The sequence below is a fragment of the Austrofundulus limnaeus genome, unplaced genomic scaffold (assembly GCF_001266775.1).
Source record: "Austrofundulus limnaeus strain Quisiro unplaced genomic scaffold, Austrofundulus_limnaeus-1.0 Scaffold197, whole genome shotgun sequence".
NCBI lineage: Eukaryota > Metazoa > Chordata > Actinopteri > Cyprinodontiformes > Rivulidae > Austrofundulus > Austrofundulus limnaeus.
In genome coordinates, this window is record NW_013952599.1 from 580,381 (window position 1) to 598,176 (window position 17,796).

The 17,796-nt window shown below is 37.8% G+C and overlaps 1 protein-coding gene across 2 annotated transcripts in view; it reads right to left on the reverse strand.

Moving 5' to 3' along the window:
- The window catches only part of mpped2a (metallophosphoesterase domain containing 2a), a 91,349-nt gene that overhangs the window by 47,063 nt on the left and 26,490 nt on the right, over positions 1–17,796 (reverse strand). For both annotated transcript variants that reach the window (XM_014018622.1, XM_014018623.1), the window contains one exon: positions 2,184–2,409. In XM_014018622.1, the coding sequence (XP_013874076.1) occupies positions 2,184–2,409 (226 nt within the window). The remainder of the gene's footprint in view (positions 1–2,183; positions 2,410–17,796) is intronic.

Below are 17,796 nucleotides of genomic sequence, written 5' to 3' on the forward strand. Positions count from 1 at the left end.
GTATTTTAGAGCTCTTAAGAGAGAATGTAGTCATAGATTTATAATACAAAAGATTAGGCTGATATATACATCGTCACTTATCTTTATTGTGATAAAACCTAGAAATTATTGTGATAAATTTCTTAGTCCATATCGCCCATCCGTATTTATCACCATGGATGAGAAACAAATGCTACTACAAAATGTTGATGTGTGATTTAAGATGAAACCCATCAGCCCTATATCAGAACCCAACGTTGTCTTCCAGCAGCAGCAGAGCGGAGGACCGCAGCATTAATCGTCTGGTTGTTGAACGCCTCCGACTCCTGAGTGACGCTGTGAAACTCTGACCTGCACCAGCAGACCGCTGAGGTCTTGTAGGGGGCTCGGCCACACAGGCAGCGAGCCGCTGATGAAGTGAGGGGTCACCGAGAGGCTAAGTGAGACCTCACACTGGACAAGCAGGCCAGAGCTCGGGCCACGGTGGCATATGGGTGTGAAGGAGGTGAGGAAGCTGAAGGGGGCGGGGGGCAGCCAAGCTGTCCACTCTGCTTCTCATGAGACCCCCAGCTGTCACAACAGACACTTACCAGCCCTCACACTAAACACCCACCAGGGAGAAGGGGGGGGGGGGGGGCATCCTTCCTTTTTCAAACAGAAAGCTGGCAGGGAGACAGAACAGAACTGTAGGTTCTTCCTCCTGCTGCTGTGAAATCTGAGGAATGCTGGGATCTGCCTCCTCTCTGCCACCTCTGCGAGCCGGGCCGCAGACCTGCTAATTATAACCACTAAAGGATGAAGGTGTGCTCCTGGGCAGCTATTTCACTTCCCGTGTACAGAGAGAGCAGAACAGAGTCGCAGCAGGACGCTGGAAGCTGCAGCCTCGGCTCTCAAACAAACAAAACACACAGATGAAGTGCAGGCGAGCCGAGGTCACGCTGCAAACACTGGTCAGACGCCCTGAGGGGACGGCCGCTCAGACCCGACTACAAGAGCAAACAGAACCAGGAGTGGGCACCGAAACCACCCGCAGAGACAAAAACCTGCGGCCCCATTAAGAGGTTCAGATCCAACAAATACAAAAAGTTCAGAAGAATAAAAATGCTTATTTTCAAATCTTTGTGTTTTTGTATCAAACCCAAAATCTGTCAGTATTATGAAAAATAAAAGTACCACAACTAGTTAAAAGAGTTAATATTAACAATACTGAGTCTGATTTTAAGGTTGTAAAATTTGGAATTTAAATAACTTCATCAAATGAATGAACACAAGAATGTGAAGACTGGATCTGTTATCTCCCGCATAACACTCACTGTTAAAAAATACTGCTTAACATTATGCATAATATTTAACTTGTTTTGTTGGGATTAAAATGACGTCTTGTTTAACTCGTGCTTCAATTTTCATTTTTCTACAAGTTGAATTATGTTTGAAAAATGTTACAAACTACATTTATCTTTTCAAAGTAATAAAACTTTGACAGAATCTGGATAGTGTGTGACGAGTGAAAGATAAGCTACAGACTCAACTGTTCCCACAAAACACAGATTCATCCGTGTGTTTGGAAATACAAAGATACACTGCCGATATGCACCAATATAAAACCGTTTCCTTTTGAATTTGATGTTAAACAATTTAGAATATTTGTGGTAAAATCAGGATTTATTCAGTAAAGGACTGGATTTATTATTTCTAACAACACAACCTGTCGGAGAGAGAAATAAAACCTTGTATGTTCACTAAGATAGCTCCACTCTCAGGGGAGTTGTCTTTCATCACCACATCTGCACAAATCTCCCATCTGCCTGTTTTTATATTAATTACATAATGCTTACATTCATCCAACCATCCTCCCAGCATTCCTTCCACACCCGAGAGACTACTGACAAGGACTCCTGGTACCACGCGTATCACTTAACCCCATGTCAAAACACAGGTGTAACACAAGCCCGGGGAGCAGGTGAAGGCCCTGAGCTCATAAAGGAATGTGCGAGTTGGGAATAGCACCCTGCATGTAAGTGAGGCCCCTCGCTGAGAGCATGCAGCAGGTACTGCACAGATGGCAGCTGGAAACGTGCCAGGCAGAGCAGGAGACACACCTTTACCTCAGGGAACAGTAGCACGAGACAAAAACATGACTTGGCGATTATGAAAAGACAGTTTGAAAGTCAGGTTCAAAGCAGGAAAGCAGAGAGTCCTCCTACCATGGCGCGCCGTATATCCGGAATCCCTTTATGGTGACGTCCGAGTCCTGCAGGTACACGCAGTTTGTGAGGAGTGACTGGACGTTGTCAAAGTCCTCAGGTTTGAGTTTGGAGACCGACGGGAATCTGTAGTAATCCTGCTTGACCAGCTCCGCCATAAAGTCCTTATCAAAGGTCAACTCGTGGTTTCCAGCGATCACCACCTTGAACTCGTACGGCAGACCACCTGCAAGAGATGAGAGCAGCCAGTTGGTTTAGTTCTCAAAGCTCTACCCTGCATCACCTTCTACTTAAACAGGAATGTCTTCCTGCATTATCTGCAGTATATTTACTACATCAGATCAAGACCTTTAGAAATGTCTACAGCTACCATGTAGAATGAGTAAACACAGCCAGAAGACTGGTTTGACCAATAAAACAACCAAAAAACAAGTCAAATCTGTTGATTATACTTAGGTTCTCACTTAACAAGTTCTTTCTTAAACTAGATGCTGAACAGTAAACTAAAAAACTAACCAATTTATATTGGTTGCTAATTATTTAAACATATATATATATTTTTTTTTTCACAACATCAAACATAAAACTTCTTTTTATCTTAACCAATTGATTTTTTGCTTTTTAAGGAATTATAAATTTAAAGACCAAAGGTTTTTCATTTAATCAAGGATTCTTATTACTGCTTTAAAACAAACTATACGTTCAGTATTACAGAGATCTTGCACTAATTGAAAATTAGGCAAGTAAAAACTAAATTCAATAGATTTTATAGCTGTAACTAATGATTTATACATAAATGATTAAGGCAGGGAGGCAGGATTTTGATCACTATTGGCTTTAGATGGCCTTCGTCGCGCATCTCAACCCACGAGAGCCTTTGTTGTCGAGCCATCATTGCGTGGCAGCTCACAACTGATGAACCCAGGCGAACTGCAGCCAGGGCAGAAACATGATGGAAGTCACCAGATTATTCAGGACATTTTTTATTTTAAAACTTTTCCTGACAGCGGGCTGGAAAGAAGTACAGTTCTCTGTCAGCGCTGCGACGATGAACTGTCTCACCACCCGAGCAGTTCAAGCCTGAAATATCACTTCAGTTTAAAACCAGCGTAAACAAACAGAGGGAGGTTCTGCATACGACACTGGTCAGCATGTGAGGGAAGAGGAAAAAAGTAAAAAATAAGATCGACTTGTTTTGCCTTATTTATTTCAAGTTATATTTGCCCTGTTTTTAAATATAAAACAGTACATAAAAATGCTCTAAACATCTTTGAGTCAGTTATATTTTGTGCAGAATAATGAGGTTAAATCAAGAATTTTTTGTTTTTTATTCCAAATGAGGAAAGAAAGATAGATACTGAGGTCACAGTTGTCAGCAATAAATAAATAAAGTAAGCTATAAGATAAAAAAAGAAAAACCTGTACATAGTGTCCCACGTGAAGTGTATTGCAACATATTGTTTCTAACAAATTAATTGTAATTAATTGCAAAAATATCTTGAGATTAATCTTGGTTAAATATTTTAATCTATGCCCAGCACTAGTTTATACACAAACATTTCGATAATCTCAAGCAGTTTTATACTTCACACATTTTACTTTATCAAATCTACAGTGGATACAATTCATCTAACAGTATATAACAGGGCTGGGTAATAAAAAATGATTTAATCGATCTTGGATCGATTTCATTTAAATTTGTGAAAATCGATTCACAGGACATGAGAAAGATTCTTCCTCATGGCTTCTTGTACGCACGTCTGAGGCGCGTTTCTATATTTTGTCACTCCTGGCCTGCTACATCCGGTTGACATTCAGTGCTAACATTAGCTTTCAATAAGTTGTCTGGAGCAAAACAAAATAAACTAAGGAATCTCTAACGTTACCAGCCAACTCGCCACAGAACTTAAAGATAACAGAGACCATGGTGACTTTTCTTTGCAAAGATTTGCGCTCCTACATGGTAGCGAAAATGAAGCGGGGTTTGACGAGCGGCTCAGTAGGCGCTCAAACCAAACTATGGTGTGTAAACATCTGACAAACTGTTCTCCACCGGCATGTTTAAATGTCTTAAAGATGACATTCTAACAAAATTGTTTAGTTTTGTTACCAATATTATTTTTAAACTTTAAGAAACGTCTTAATGAAATCCACAGTGATGACATTTTGTGGTTGTTTTTGCATTAAGTTTTAATATTTTTTAATAAACATAACAGAAGGTAACAGAAACATTACAAATATACAGTTTTGAGATGAGATGAGACGAGACGAGACGAGATGAGACTTGATTGTCATTGTACAGAGCACAATAAAATTACAGTTCAGACCATCCATTCACAATTTTTCATACACACAAAAGGAGTGGGCAGAAGTATATTTATATTAGCCCACCTCTTCTCCTGCAACCTTATTCCCATCACTTTTTATTTATCAAAATTATTATTAATTACTTAAAAATGAATGCATCCAACAACACTGTCACCTGTAATTCCTTTTTACTTTAAAGGCTCCCACATACTCGGGCGTACTGTGCGCATTCCATGAGCCGCACGGACTCCGCGCATATTGTCCGCAGACGGTTGAGACTTCATACTCGAGCTTACTGAGCGCCTGACGAATTCTTTAATTTCTCGTAATTTCAGTCATGATGTCAAGGATCAGGAGGAAGAGATAGTTTGCATTTTAGCTTTAAAACAATAAAAGAAAAAAAGAAAAGAACTACCTTACCCAGGATCTGAGCTGTTTCCTCCCACAAATTTGTTGCTCGCTGAAAGTCTTTATATTCCTTCACTGACGCATCATAAAGTTTTCTAATCTCCTCCATGAGACGCTTTACAAGATTTGACTCCATTTCGTCCACAAATGACACGATTCTCAACTTTATCAGCTTGGTGTCGCACCCAGAACAGTACATGCCACTGTGCGCACCTCGGACGTAAAAAATTGATCTTTGCGTGGACCAGTCCGCGGATGTCCGCTTCAGGTCCACATTGAGTCCGCGCGGACCTCCGACCTCCGCGGACCAAAGTGCGCCCGAGTATGTGGGGGTAGTGCTGGGCAACATGATGATATCTATCGTGGGGACGATAGAAAAGTGTCTATTGTGCTACTTGCCTTCTATCGTTTCTAAAATAATTTTATTAATTATTCATGCAAATATATAAAGTAGGCTACGATGAAATGTATTGGTGTTGTTACTTTGCATAAACTAAGTTTATATATGTGATAAATAAGAATAAAAAATAACTTTTGAAAGAAACAAAAGAAGAAGAAAAGAAGAAGCAAAGAAACTTCATACTGTGGTTTTGCGACATGACGCTGCTTTACGTTATTTGATGGACACGCGGGTTTGCGACATGCTTTACGTTTCAAACTCGAGAGCTAAACAATGGAGACGCAGGAGCATGAGGTAGCATCTCCGTCGGCGTCAGAAGCAGAAACAGCTATGCAGGCAGCCCAAGAAGAAGGACTTTTACCAAAAAGAGGGGGAACGTCTGTTATTTGGTTACATTTTGGATTCAAGAAGTCTGACACAGAGCAGAAAATGGTAATCTGCAAACTTTGTCACAAGGCCGTTCCCTCACTCGACGCCAACACAACCTCTTCTATCACCTGAAGAAGAACCACGAAAAAGAACACATCAGAATCCAAAAAGTGCGAGGTAAAGCAAGTTGTGAAACGTCCGGAAAAAGTTGCAAAAAGAAAACCCATAGCTAGCCCAAGATAACGGAGACTTTAGCGTGAGGCACGCCATATGAAAAAAAACATCCCAGCGCCATAAACAAATAACAGTTGCCATTTCGCATTACATACGTAAAGGCATGACCTCCGTCTATGTAGTTGAGAAGGACAGCTTCCGAGACCTCGTCAAAGTCCTTGACCCGAGGTACATTATGCCCAGCCGCAAACATTTCAGTCAAGTCGAGTTGCCTCGCTTATATGGTTTGCAGACTTTACACTATAAGCTTACAGATTTCAGAAACTTGAAAACTTGTTTCTTTTTATAACAAGTTTTTGTGTTAAAATGTGTTGTTGTTTTTTCTGTTCAGAAACTTTAGAAACTTGAAATGTGCACTTTAAAAAATGTTAAAAATTGAGTTTATTTTAATTAATTCAATTTAAATACCTGTATAATTTTGAAAAAAATATGAAGGCAACTGTATCTGTATCTGTACCTCTACCTCATCTGTTATTTGATACATTTCTGCACTAAAACAGTAATTCTCATTTGTGAAAGTTTCATTTAATGTCACTTGGAAATAAAGTTGGAAAAAGTAAGCAATGATAATATTTTGTTATATTTTTCAAAAAATGAAAACATACTAAGTTAATTGTGGTATATCATGATATCGTTATTGTGGTATAAAAAAGTCCATATCGTGATATATGATTTTTTTTCCATATCGCCCAGCACTATGTGGGGGCCTTAAAACCTTTTATACTTGTGAAATTTTTATTTCAAGATCAAGCAGTTTAATTTAAAAGTTTGTCCTTAAAACCTGTTGTTTATGTTGAAGAGAAAAAAATGGTGATATTAATATAATAACACAGTTGCAAAATACAATATCAATAAACATTTTCATCGAATCGAATCGTGATCAATCGATTCAGAACTTACTGAATCAAAATTGAATCGATTCAGAGAATTGGCCAAGATACCCAGCCCTAGTATAATGTATATTTCAAGCACAGCACATATGACATGAAATTCATTCACTCCTTATAAATAGCACTTTTTAATATTATATTGTAAATAATGTCTAAGTGCAATAGTTCTTTAAAAAAAAACACAAGTTAAAAAAACTAAAAAAACATGAGTTCATCTGTAGAGTCTGTGTCCACAGGACATTTGTATGATAAGCGCCCCCCTCAGTAAATCCCTGTATACCCAACCCCGAGCACAGATCAGGACTGAAAAGAAAGCTGAATAATTGGAGGAGAAAAATACTTTCAATTCAAACAGTCAGAGGTTACAACTACAGCTGACGGTTCAGCTTGACCCACCCCAGCAGACCACCGTTCATCTCTGTAGATGTCAGGCAGCTGGGGAAAAAAAACTGAATCTAAACTAAATAGAGAAGAACATCTATTACAGATCTCATCTCCTCATCTTTCAACTTCTGCTGTGCCCTTTTCTTTCTCCTCTGTCAAGGTGATTTGTCCCGCTTCCCCTCTGCTATCAAGAAACTGACTTACTGCTTTATTCCAGTTGACTGAACACTCAACAAGAGATTCTGGCCTTCACCACCTTCAATTCACTCCACACTTCTCTTTTTTTTCCTCTCCTGAATTCAACCTTTTAGGATATTTGAATTTTTTTCCCTTATTTTATTTTCAATTCGTTTTTTTGCGTTGCTTGTCTGTTTTATTTGAAATAAGCAGGATCATTTATATGCAGAGTAACTAAATTCAAGTCATTGTAGGAATGGTTTCTGAGGATGTTTCAGGACTCTGCTCCTGTTTATCAGCCCAAACTCAGCTCATATGAATTATAATAAGGCTGCAGAAATAGTTATTGTGATAACTGGTTAAATGAAATGTCAGAAAGAGACGTTATCAAAAACTGCTGTTAGAAAAACTTTTGTTTCCCAGCTTTCCAAATTCCAGAGTATTTTTTTTCCTGATCATTATTGCACTTTTAGGTTCATTAAAACTACAAGATACAAAGAACTGTAAAAGAAAAACAAGAATAAAAAGTCAAACTCATATCCTTGCTAAGAAGTTTTAACAGAATATCAATTTTAACCAGTCAAAACACAATTAACTGTGCAACTTTATTTGGATCAGATTTTGACAGGTTTGACAGTAACTAAAAGGAATTGTGAAATTCAAAACAGAAAAGGACTTTTGTTTTTACAAAGTAACTCAACCCTACCTAATTTAATTTGCTGTTGGACTAAAGTACAGGATTTAATTTTCATGCATGTGTTTACTTTTTTACACAAAATTATGGAATTTTATTCATCACAAACATGACTTTCTAAATGTTACCTGCAGATGAAAAAAAAGTGACAAATTATCTGAAGTATTCCAGTTGATGAATGTGCATTATGCCTTTTTATATTTTTTTAATAAAAAATTAAGCCGTTCAGTTGTTGACACAATGTGAAAGCACAGATCCAAATGCAATGTTCTTCTGGGACATTTTATTAACATTTCTTCATTTTAATTTGATTGATAAACTGAGCACATTTTCAAAACAGAAATATGTTTTTATTTGCAAAAATTGGCAAATTAAAACTGATGTGAAAATGTGGACATTATTTTTAAATTCAACTAGGAGACTGACTGACCAGACTGACACTGACTTTAAACCCTAAGAATTTAAAACAGATGTGTTGGATTGCATTAAAGCAGGTAGGTTTACTCTTCAGCTGATTTTAAAACAATTATTTACTGACAATACAAACACATCCAAAATGAAGTCATTTACATATATAACAAGATTATTGCCCACAGTTACAAATTATGTGTATTTCCACCCACGGCCTCAGGTTTGACTGACAGGAAGATATTTGTTTCACCATTGTTTGCTTTTTTTTAAAAAATTGGTTTTGAAGAAACGTAATGCTGTGGCAAGAGGGTGGATTGTATAAAATGCTTAGTGAAAGTTCAGATGTAAACCTATATTCTGAATAAAATGGCTTAAATTCACAATAAAAGGACGAGATGTGAGCGCACAGCTTTATGTTGCCGTCAGACAATTTGAACAAAAACTTATACAAACTGAGAACTTAAGAATATGAAACGTACTGGATGAAAAAAAAATTCAATCACATCAAATGTTGCCATGTGTTTGTGTGGAGAATCTGAAAAGGAGTTTTTTTGAATGATGGGAATGAAAAGGAAAAAATAATAATTAAATCAAACCCACATCTTCCTGGTCTACAGGTCTCATTTCTGCTCTTTTAAATTAGCTTTTGTCGCATTTCTGGATTATAAATTCTGGTTTAAATTTACAAAATAAACAGTCTCTTGATCCTACAACATCATGGATTCACTTCCCACACACCCATAAATGTGTAACTCTATACTTATTAAAACTGTGTACACACTTCCTTTCATACTACTAACATTAACATAACGAATCCCAACCTAAACTCAGTTCAAATCTTGGTCTCAAATGAAAAGCACCAGACTTTGGTCCCCAAAAGGACAACTGGTCCTGACAAGATAGGTGTACACAGCAATGACCAAGCAGGAAAAATCTAAAGAAAAACAAAATTACTGTCAAACAACTCCATCTCCATTACGCCACAGGGAATTTTTACAGCTCTTTATTGCCACTGTGTTTCATCTTATGATCTTATGATTTAGTGATGCTTCTTTTTTTATTTCCCAGAGAGAAAATATGTATGAAAGAGAAACAAAACTATAAATTATAACAAAACTATAGCTGGTCTGTTTTTTCACACTAATTCCAACTTAAGCCTTTGTTTCATTTACTTTCTTTAGATTATGTGAAAATGCGTCAAATTTACAAAAACAAAAAGTCACAAAGAAGAACGCTAAAATCTAAAATAGTTAACTCATTCTAGTAAAAATTGCATATAAAATTAAATTACCTACTAAGGCTCTAACAATTTAACTTAAAGGTTTCCAAATGTCTTTTGGTTCAGTTCAAAACACATAAGATGACACAACTGAGAAGCACTAACGTTGTATGGTTGGCTGTTTTTTGTGGTTAGTGAGTAACTGATTATATGTTAAAATTGCACAATGATCAATTTATCACACACACACACACACACACACACACACACACACACACACACACACACACACACACGCACGCACGCACACGCACACGCACACGCTTCGTAGGCCTTTGGGAGAAGCTTTAAAGAGGGAGATCAGAGTCAGTGCTATATCATCAGATAAGCTGGGTCACAGGAAGCGTACTCCTCTGCATCGATCTCCAATGATCTCTGACGAGAGGCCAAACTGGAGTCAATGTTTAGGACAAACTGCTGTCGAACAGACGAGGCAGCCAAGAAACACAAACACACAAGTGTTAAGAGGGAAAAAAAAGGCTTGACGTTTACAAACCAAGACACCAAAAAGGACTGCAGATTTCTCAGCAACACTAAGGGTAACAGTGGCTCAAATAGTCCAAGCTTTGCTTCCAGAAAGCCTCGGGTAATTAAGGGTTTCTTTAAAGGGACAATATTATGTGTTTCTCAGGCATACACATTATACCATAATAAAGTATCTATGTCACCTTTAGATGTTATTAAAATGCTGTTTCTATGTTTAATTAGAAAATAAACTTCTCTTCTCATCACTTCCTCTTCTAAACGCCTTGAAATTGGCCTCTGTCTCTTTAAGAACACCTTCCGCTTCTGTCTCACCCATTTCAGTGCGGAGGGTGTCGCACTCGCGGGGGGAAGGTGGGCGGCTGCTATGATGCAGTTTACTTGGCATCTGAAAATACATTTCCTCAAAGGTATTTTTAATCTGAAAAGAGCTTCACTGAGTGAGAACTAATGTAGAGAGGTCAGCAGACAGTTAAGTTTCACTTTCACTTTCACCCGAGAGCCTGCAGTAGTCATGGGTGGGGTGTGTGGGGAGGGGAGCACTCTGCCACGAGGAAGCTCGGCTTAAAGACACGTCCCAGGGGCGTTTCTGGTCCCCACCTGTCGTTTTGCTCCTCAGCATGGCTTCCTAAAAACGCTGCAGGATTTCTCAAACATGCATGAATGAGTCAGAGCAAGGCTTTGGGCATGTTTTTATGAGAGTATAACATTTTAACATGATATAAAACATAAAAACATTGCTTTTACATGATATTGCCCCTTTAAAGATAACTGAGGTGTCATTTTTTTAATAGGTGCTTCCATTATCTAACCAAATCCAGTGTTTCACCGGGCTACAAGGGACTAGTTAGTGGCTCAAATTCGTGAGAAAACAGGCAAATTTTCATTTAGTCTCTGCGTGTTTGCAACCAGCATGTGGGCCACAGTTTGTGCAGCCTAGTGAAGTTAGTTGTCTATTGTGGTGTGCATGGCTTTCAAAATTGAATTTTAGACCATTCATGTCATTTTGTACCTACCTCAATCCAGTTTGTACTCGCTCTACTTTTTGAACATTTTCAAAGTTCACCAAAAAAACTGTGAGCCTCTGCTCAAACAAAGTCAGGGTTGTATTATCAGTGGAAAAACTACAGTCCCCTCAAACACTACTGATGCATCAAGCTTCATTTTCTGCATTGTTGTTGAACACCAAAAACATCTGGGTTCAAAAGACAAAAGCTGAGAAAAAAATAACGCAATTTTTGCTTTTGTTTTGATGAACTGTAAAGTAGATCTCACATGCTAACAACAGCATTGCAACACAAACTCTCAAATCAAAAATTTTGTAACAGATTAACTTTAATTACAGCAATTTAAATCAGGTCAGTAAACTTTTGCATGTTTCTTTTATGATGCATTGGTAAGCATTTCACTCTGGAATATATGGAAATAGCAAAAAACATGTTTAACTTTGTCAATAATTCTGAAGGATAGTTCAGTGGTGAGTTTCCCAGAGCCGCTGATTTTCTTCACCTCGCCGGACTGTAAAATGTAGTACATTAGTGAGAGGATGCAGACTGTCGATTAAAAATATGAATATTTCAAGTCCAAACTGCAACAGTAAAAAAGGCAAATGCAGACAGAAAATATGTAGCTTTCAATAAGTATTTCTCTCTTTTTTGAGATGTAACAGTTACATTAATTTCAAGTGTTTCTTAGAAATCAGTCCATTTCCAACAGCACCAATTATTTTACATAGAAAACCAACAAAATATGTAATTCTAAATATAGTGCCATCTCCTGACCGACTTTCCTTTCCTCACTTAGACACTTTGCCTTCATCATTACTGACACGAAAAATACCTTTAACAAAACCTTTTACATGGACTTTAACAGAAATTTATTGTGTTCGTAAAGCTCGTTTAGGTGATGTAAAAGACAAAACATGAATGGGACTTTTTCCCTCCTTCATGAATGTCTCTTCTAAAGATCACAAACAGATATTAACTGGAGTGGGTCTATTTGTTACAAATCCATTCAAATGCAAACCAACTTACTTGCAGTTAAGAAGATCAACTTTGTAGAAAAAGCATCACAGTGGCGTTAACCTTTATAAACATGTTTACTGAGATCAATGCATACTGTCATCTGACTGGTCTAGGTGCACACTTGAATTTAAACATTTAAGTGTTTTTTTCTTCCTTTAGAAAATTTGAATTTACTCCTATCATCTTTTATATTTAGATATAATTCAAATTCAGTACATCTACACGCATTTTCACAATATATTAAACAACTTTCATAATATTACATCAATTTTTTTCTTCTGCATACATTTATTTTTATAAAGTTGCATATTTCTGCTATTTTATGTGTCTGTAATTGTGATCTTCAAGCTTTTTTAAATTCAACGTATTATTAAAGATAAAGACAGGTGTGCGGTCTCGTGACATTCAGGTCTTCAAAGGAACATTACTAAGCCAACAACACAAAGCTATTTTCCACTTTGCACTGCATCGATTTCCCATTACGGCTGATATCTCTGCTTTCACGCAGGCTAAACAAAAACTCCACAGAAACAAGCGCACAACGTGACAGAATGTTATAAACGGCTCCATGGTGGTGCCAACCAGGTACATTCATTTTATTTTTTAGTGGGGAGGGACAAAGTGTAAAACAAAGCGGGGAGAAAAAAGAAAAGTAAAGAGCAAGCTTGTGTTCGAGGACGTAAGTGCACAATGTGTGACACTTCACTGTAAGGCTATGTTCACAATGCGGGCACAAGTCACCCAAACCCAATTTGTTTTTATCCTTAAGTAACATTTTTTATAGGTGGTACTAAATCAGATACATACATATTGGAGCATGAGTCTGTCATGATTGTCTTCTTGTAATTTTTCTGCACAGAATCCAATTTTTGTCCTTATGGCCTTGTACAGTATTTTAATTTTATTTTTTATTTTTTATTGTATTGTTATTGCTACTGTTGCATACATTGTGAAATGATGTATCTGCTGCTGCTGTTACACCTGAATTTCCCATCTGTGGGATAATAAAGGCTGTTTCTATTCTATCTACTGTTTTATAAAGGGACTGAAGTCTGAACAATCATGTTGCATTTAACCAACTTTTACATTGTTGAAGTAGGGGTGTACAGATCAACTTAAATATTGACATATTGATTCTAACGTCATGCAGTTTAGAAAGCAGGTTTATACTGTACTTCAAGATGCAGGTCTTGCTCCTCTACTGAGTGACAAAATATTAAACTTCCATCTGCTATCCTCCAGTGAGAGACTTCATGTTCAGTGTCCCCAAGTCAGAACTCTGTCCTGCGGACCTTGCGGCTCACAGCGTGATTGGTCAGAACTTCGTGGGCGTGTTTGTTCGCACAAAGCAGAGCAGCACTCTCAGCAGCACATCTTTCTGCACGTTATTTATCTGAAAATGATCTATTCCCAGAAGAAGTTTGTTAAATTAGCTGGATGCACAGCTTTGATGAGCAGCTGGTCTGATCCTATTGAGCACGTAAACGTGAAGCCGATGTTCACTCCTAAGCTCCGCCGTTAACAAGTAAATTAAGTTTTTCCTCCGACTTTATACCAAACACAACACAGATTCATCGCTGAGTGAAAACAACTAAATTTTCCTACTCTCACTGTTTCTCTGCTTAGCCATGAGCTGTGCTACATTGCAAGTGTTGTGGGAGGGCAGAGGGAGAAATTCTGATAATTTACCCTCCACCACATTTTCAGCCTGATTATACTCGGTCAGAAAAAGACATCTGAAATGACACAATCGATCTGCTGTCTCATGTCCTATTAAAGGCCCCGTCACACTAGAAAACTTATGTCAACTTATGAACATTTTAAAGACATCTACATTGAAGATGGAATTGAAAAAATCAACAGGAAGCTTCTTTTTAGCGTGTACACAATGCAATTCCAACAAATCGATCAAATATACAACTTTTATTAGCAATTTAAACATAAATGTCTCATAAGTTGGCATAGGTTGTCTAGTGTGACAGGACCTTAAAGTATAAAACAAACTTAAAGCTTTGAGCTCTGCACTGCTTCAACTACAGAACATCTGTGCTTTTTAACTCAGCTGCTTCATCTTTTTTTTTTAACTTTCTACATTAGTCATGTCCTGGATGTTGGATAATTTACACTGAAATGGAATGCTAACCTTCTAAACATGCAGGTCACTTTACTGCGGTGGACTGGAGACTAATGATGGTCCAATTTAAATTATAATGTGAGCTACCTTGAAAAATAACTAAAAAATAATAATAATCGGATTCAAGTAAAAAATAAAAATGAAAAGAATCAGTATTGAGACCTGCAGTGTGAACCTGTAGGCTAAGACAGGACAATGATTCAACAAGTAGAATAGAGTAATAACATATTAAGGGCAACATGTGGGAGTCAGAGATCCCTTTAGACTTTCAGAGAGTACAACTTATATGGGCTTTAATTCACATCACATCTGTACGTCTAAAGCACATTTTTTTCATGTATCTGCTTCTACACTAACAAGCTTTATAAAATTAGAAAATAGGGAATAACTGCAGAACAAATCCTATAAAATGTAATCTAGATTGCTGGTGAAGGTTTAGTGTTCACAGCCTCCAGTTTATAAATTGAAAAGCAGCAGATGAGTAGCCAGGCTGTGAATCTGACTGCATTATGCAGAATCCTAAACATACCAGGAGTTTAAGTTGTGAATTATGCTGCAGGAAGGATGTGTGAATTTTCTGAATTTTAACCAGATTTTATTTCTATTTTTGCCGTGAAAAGTAGGTCAGTGTCACCACGGGGACTGCTGTGAACCATGACTGACAGTAAACTCTGTAGTCTTTAAAAAGGCAAACTTTGACAGCGACCTTTAAGCTCAACGGGGTGCAAGTGTTTGATACTGAAAACATTCATTTTTAAAGAAGCACCCTTGTTAAAGGGTTTCAGTTCTGCAGTATGCTCAAATACAACAAGCAGGTATGTTTTAAGGGTTTCTCAAAGAAACTTGAAAATCTCTTGAAATGTGACACAGATGTCCATGTTGTTCATTAAAAGGGAGAGAATGACAATAAACTTCAGGTAATTTTTAAAATAAAGGACTGATTTGTGCTCCCTAATGAGGCGTAGCTGTGGTCTGTTATACTAAAGAAAGAGCTGAGCTGAAGGGTGACACACTAGGGTGGTCCGAAAATACAAATTTCTACTTTTCCAAGGGGCTTCTTCAGATTTTTGTTCCATTTGGGGAAAAAATAAATGGGGTGAAATTTCATAAGATTTGAAAAATATTAACCACTGCCGCTCAACCCCTGTTTTTGTGCCATGTGAGTGAAATTTTGAGATCTGATTCTGTCATTGCCAAGGCCACCAGCAAGACATTAGTCAGAAATCTTTGGTCTCTGAGTAAAGAACTGGCCAGACTTGTCATATTTGACAGCAGCATTGCACATGATGATCGTAGCTGTTCTCAAGGAGGAAGGTCACAATGATCCTCAGTCATGTGCAACAGTGGATCTAGAAGCAAATTAAGCTATTGTTAACAAAACTGTGGCAGATTTGGTTGCATCTGCCTCAAGTCCCATTTTGAGGCACTCAGCATCAACATGAACTACCTTGTCAAGGACCCATCAGAATGGGAGGATTACCCATCATTCTAGTCATGGCAGGTTCTGTGTAGCATTAGGATGTAAGTGACTAATGATTAGGATGTCAATGACTTTAATAAAAAAGGAACTCATCCAGGATTACAATCAAATGATCAGCAGTGGCAATACATGCTGCAAGTTGTTGGGTGGCATTGATGTCAGTTCCTGGAAGTGAAGAAAGTCTTGACCAAATGCCACTCTTCACGACTGTTTTTTCTCACCAAATATGTGAATAATGACACTTATTTATTTTATTTTTGTCTTGCAAGCCCATCCATCCATTAGCTTCTTTCTTTCAGGTTCATGGTGCCCACAACACTGGTCAAAAATCCATCATAGGGCCACATAGACAATTTAGAGTTACCAATTTTGTTTTTGGAAGGAAGCCAGAGTACCTGGAGAAAACCCACGCACGCAAGGAGAGAACATGCAAACTCTACCCAGAGGGTTCCCCGGGCCAGGATTCGATCTAGCGACCTTCTTGCTGAGAGGCATCTGCTCTACTAACTGAGCCACTATGCTGCCACTTTGTTTCAGCATGTTGGCATGAACAAAGCTCAACCATTCTAATTTTCACCCCACATGTGGCAGTGGTTAGAAAAGTTATATTGACACAAAATTTGGTATAAAAGATTTTCTTTGCAAAAGGAACAATTTTGTCAGGAAGCACCTTAAAAAATTCACATTTTAATTTTTGGCATACTGTAGAGGACCACCCTAGTGATGCACTAATGTATACGTATATGGATCACGATAAATTGTTTCAAATTAGCTTTCTCTGTAACACGGCTGGTCTCAGCTTACAGATGGGGTGATGCACTCCATCATCGAGGTAAAGCTGCGGTTTCTCCGCATCGAAATGAGTCAGTTGAGATGGTTCTGGAATCTGATCAGGATGCCTTCTGGGTGCTTCCTCTGAGGTTTTCTGGGCATGCTCCTTAAAGGGAGACCTCAGAGCAACCCTAGAACTCTCTGGAGGTATCATCTCAGGTCTGAGAATATCTTGAGATCCCCAGGAGGAGGTGGAGTTTGTCCAATGCAAGTTTCCCTCTTTTGTGACCGAATGAATTAGCAGTAAAAGATGATAGATTCAATATTTTTTGTCAAGTATTTGTTATTATTTCAAGACAAAACTCATTTGCTGATGATGCTATTCTCCAAGTAAGGATGAAAGTTTTAACATTGTGCAGATTGTGTAGGCCTTTGTTTGTTGTACTGTTGGGATAAACTGTATTGTCCAAACTAAGGCACTTTATGTCTTCTATTGTCTCTTTGAAGTCTTCACTATCTATAGAAAAATTATTGGATTTGTCTTTGCAAAAATGGAGATAAACTCGACCAACTGGTAGAGAAATGGTGACTCGAGTGCTCCACCTTAAAGTGGTCAACATGACTCATCATTTTTATAAATAAACAGTTTCATCGTGATTGTTGATTGTTTTGGTAGTCTAGTGTTTAGATTAGGGAAGTAAACTTAATTTTCACCTTTCCTGTAAAGACTGAAAATGTCTTGAGCAACAAAGGTTTAGAGATCTTAAAATACTGATAGAGAAGTGATGTATCCAGATGAAAATGGGTCAATCTGAGATATTTAAAGTTTGTTCACCCTACTACTTTTTATTCATTTATTTCATTACATTTCTACATCCATTCTATTTATTTACCTGCAACCTTCTTGGTGTGAGGCAGCAGCACTAACCACTGCTCCACCACGCAGACATGCCTTTATGATAACCATTTTAAATGGTGAACTTAACTCTTGCATTACATTTCAGGGAGTTGTTTAGCTTTTAAATTGTATTTTAGACTTTGTGCTTCTAATAATCCAAAAAATGAACAATAGATAAAAACGAGAACAATGGGCCTCATGCAAGAACCGTTCGTATGCACAGATTTGTTCTTAAATTGTGCGTACGAGTGATTTAGGAGAATTTGTGGC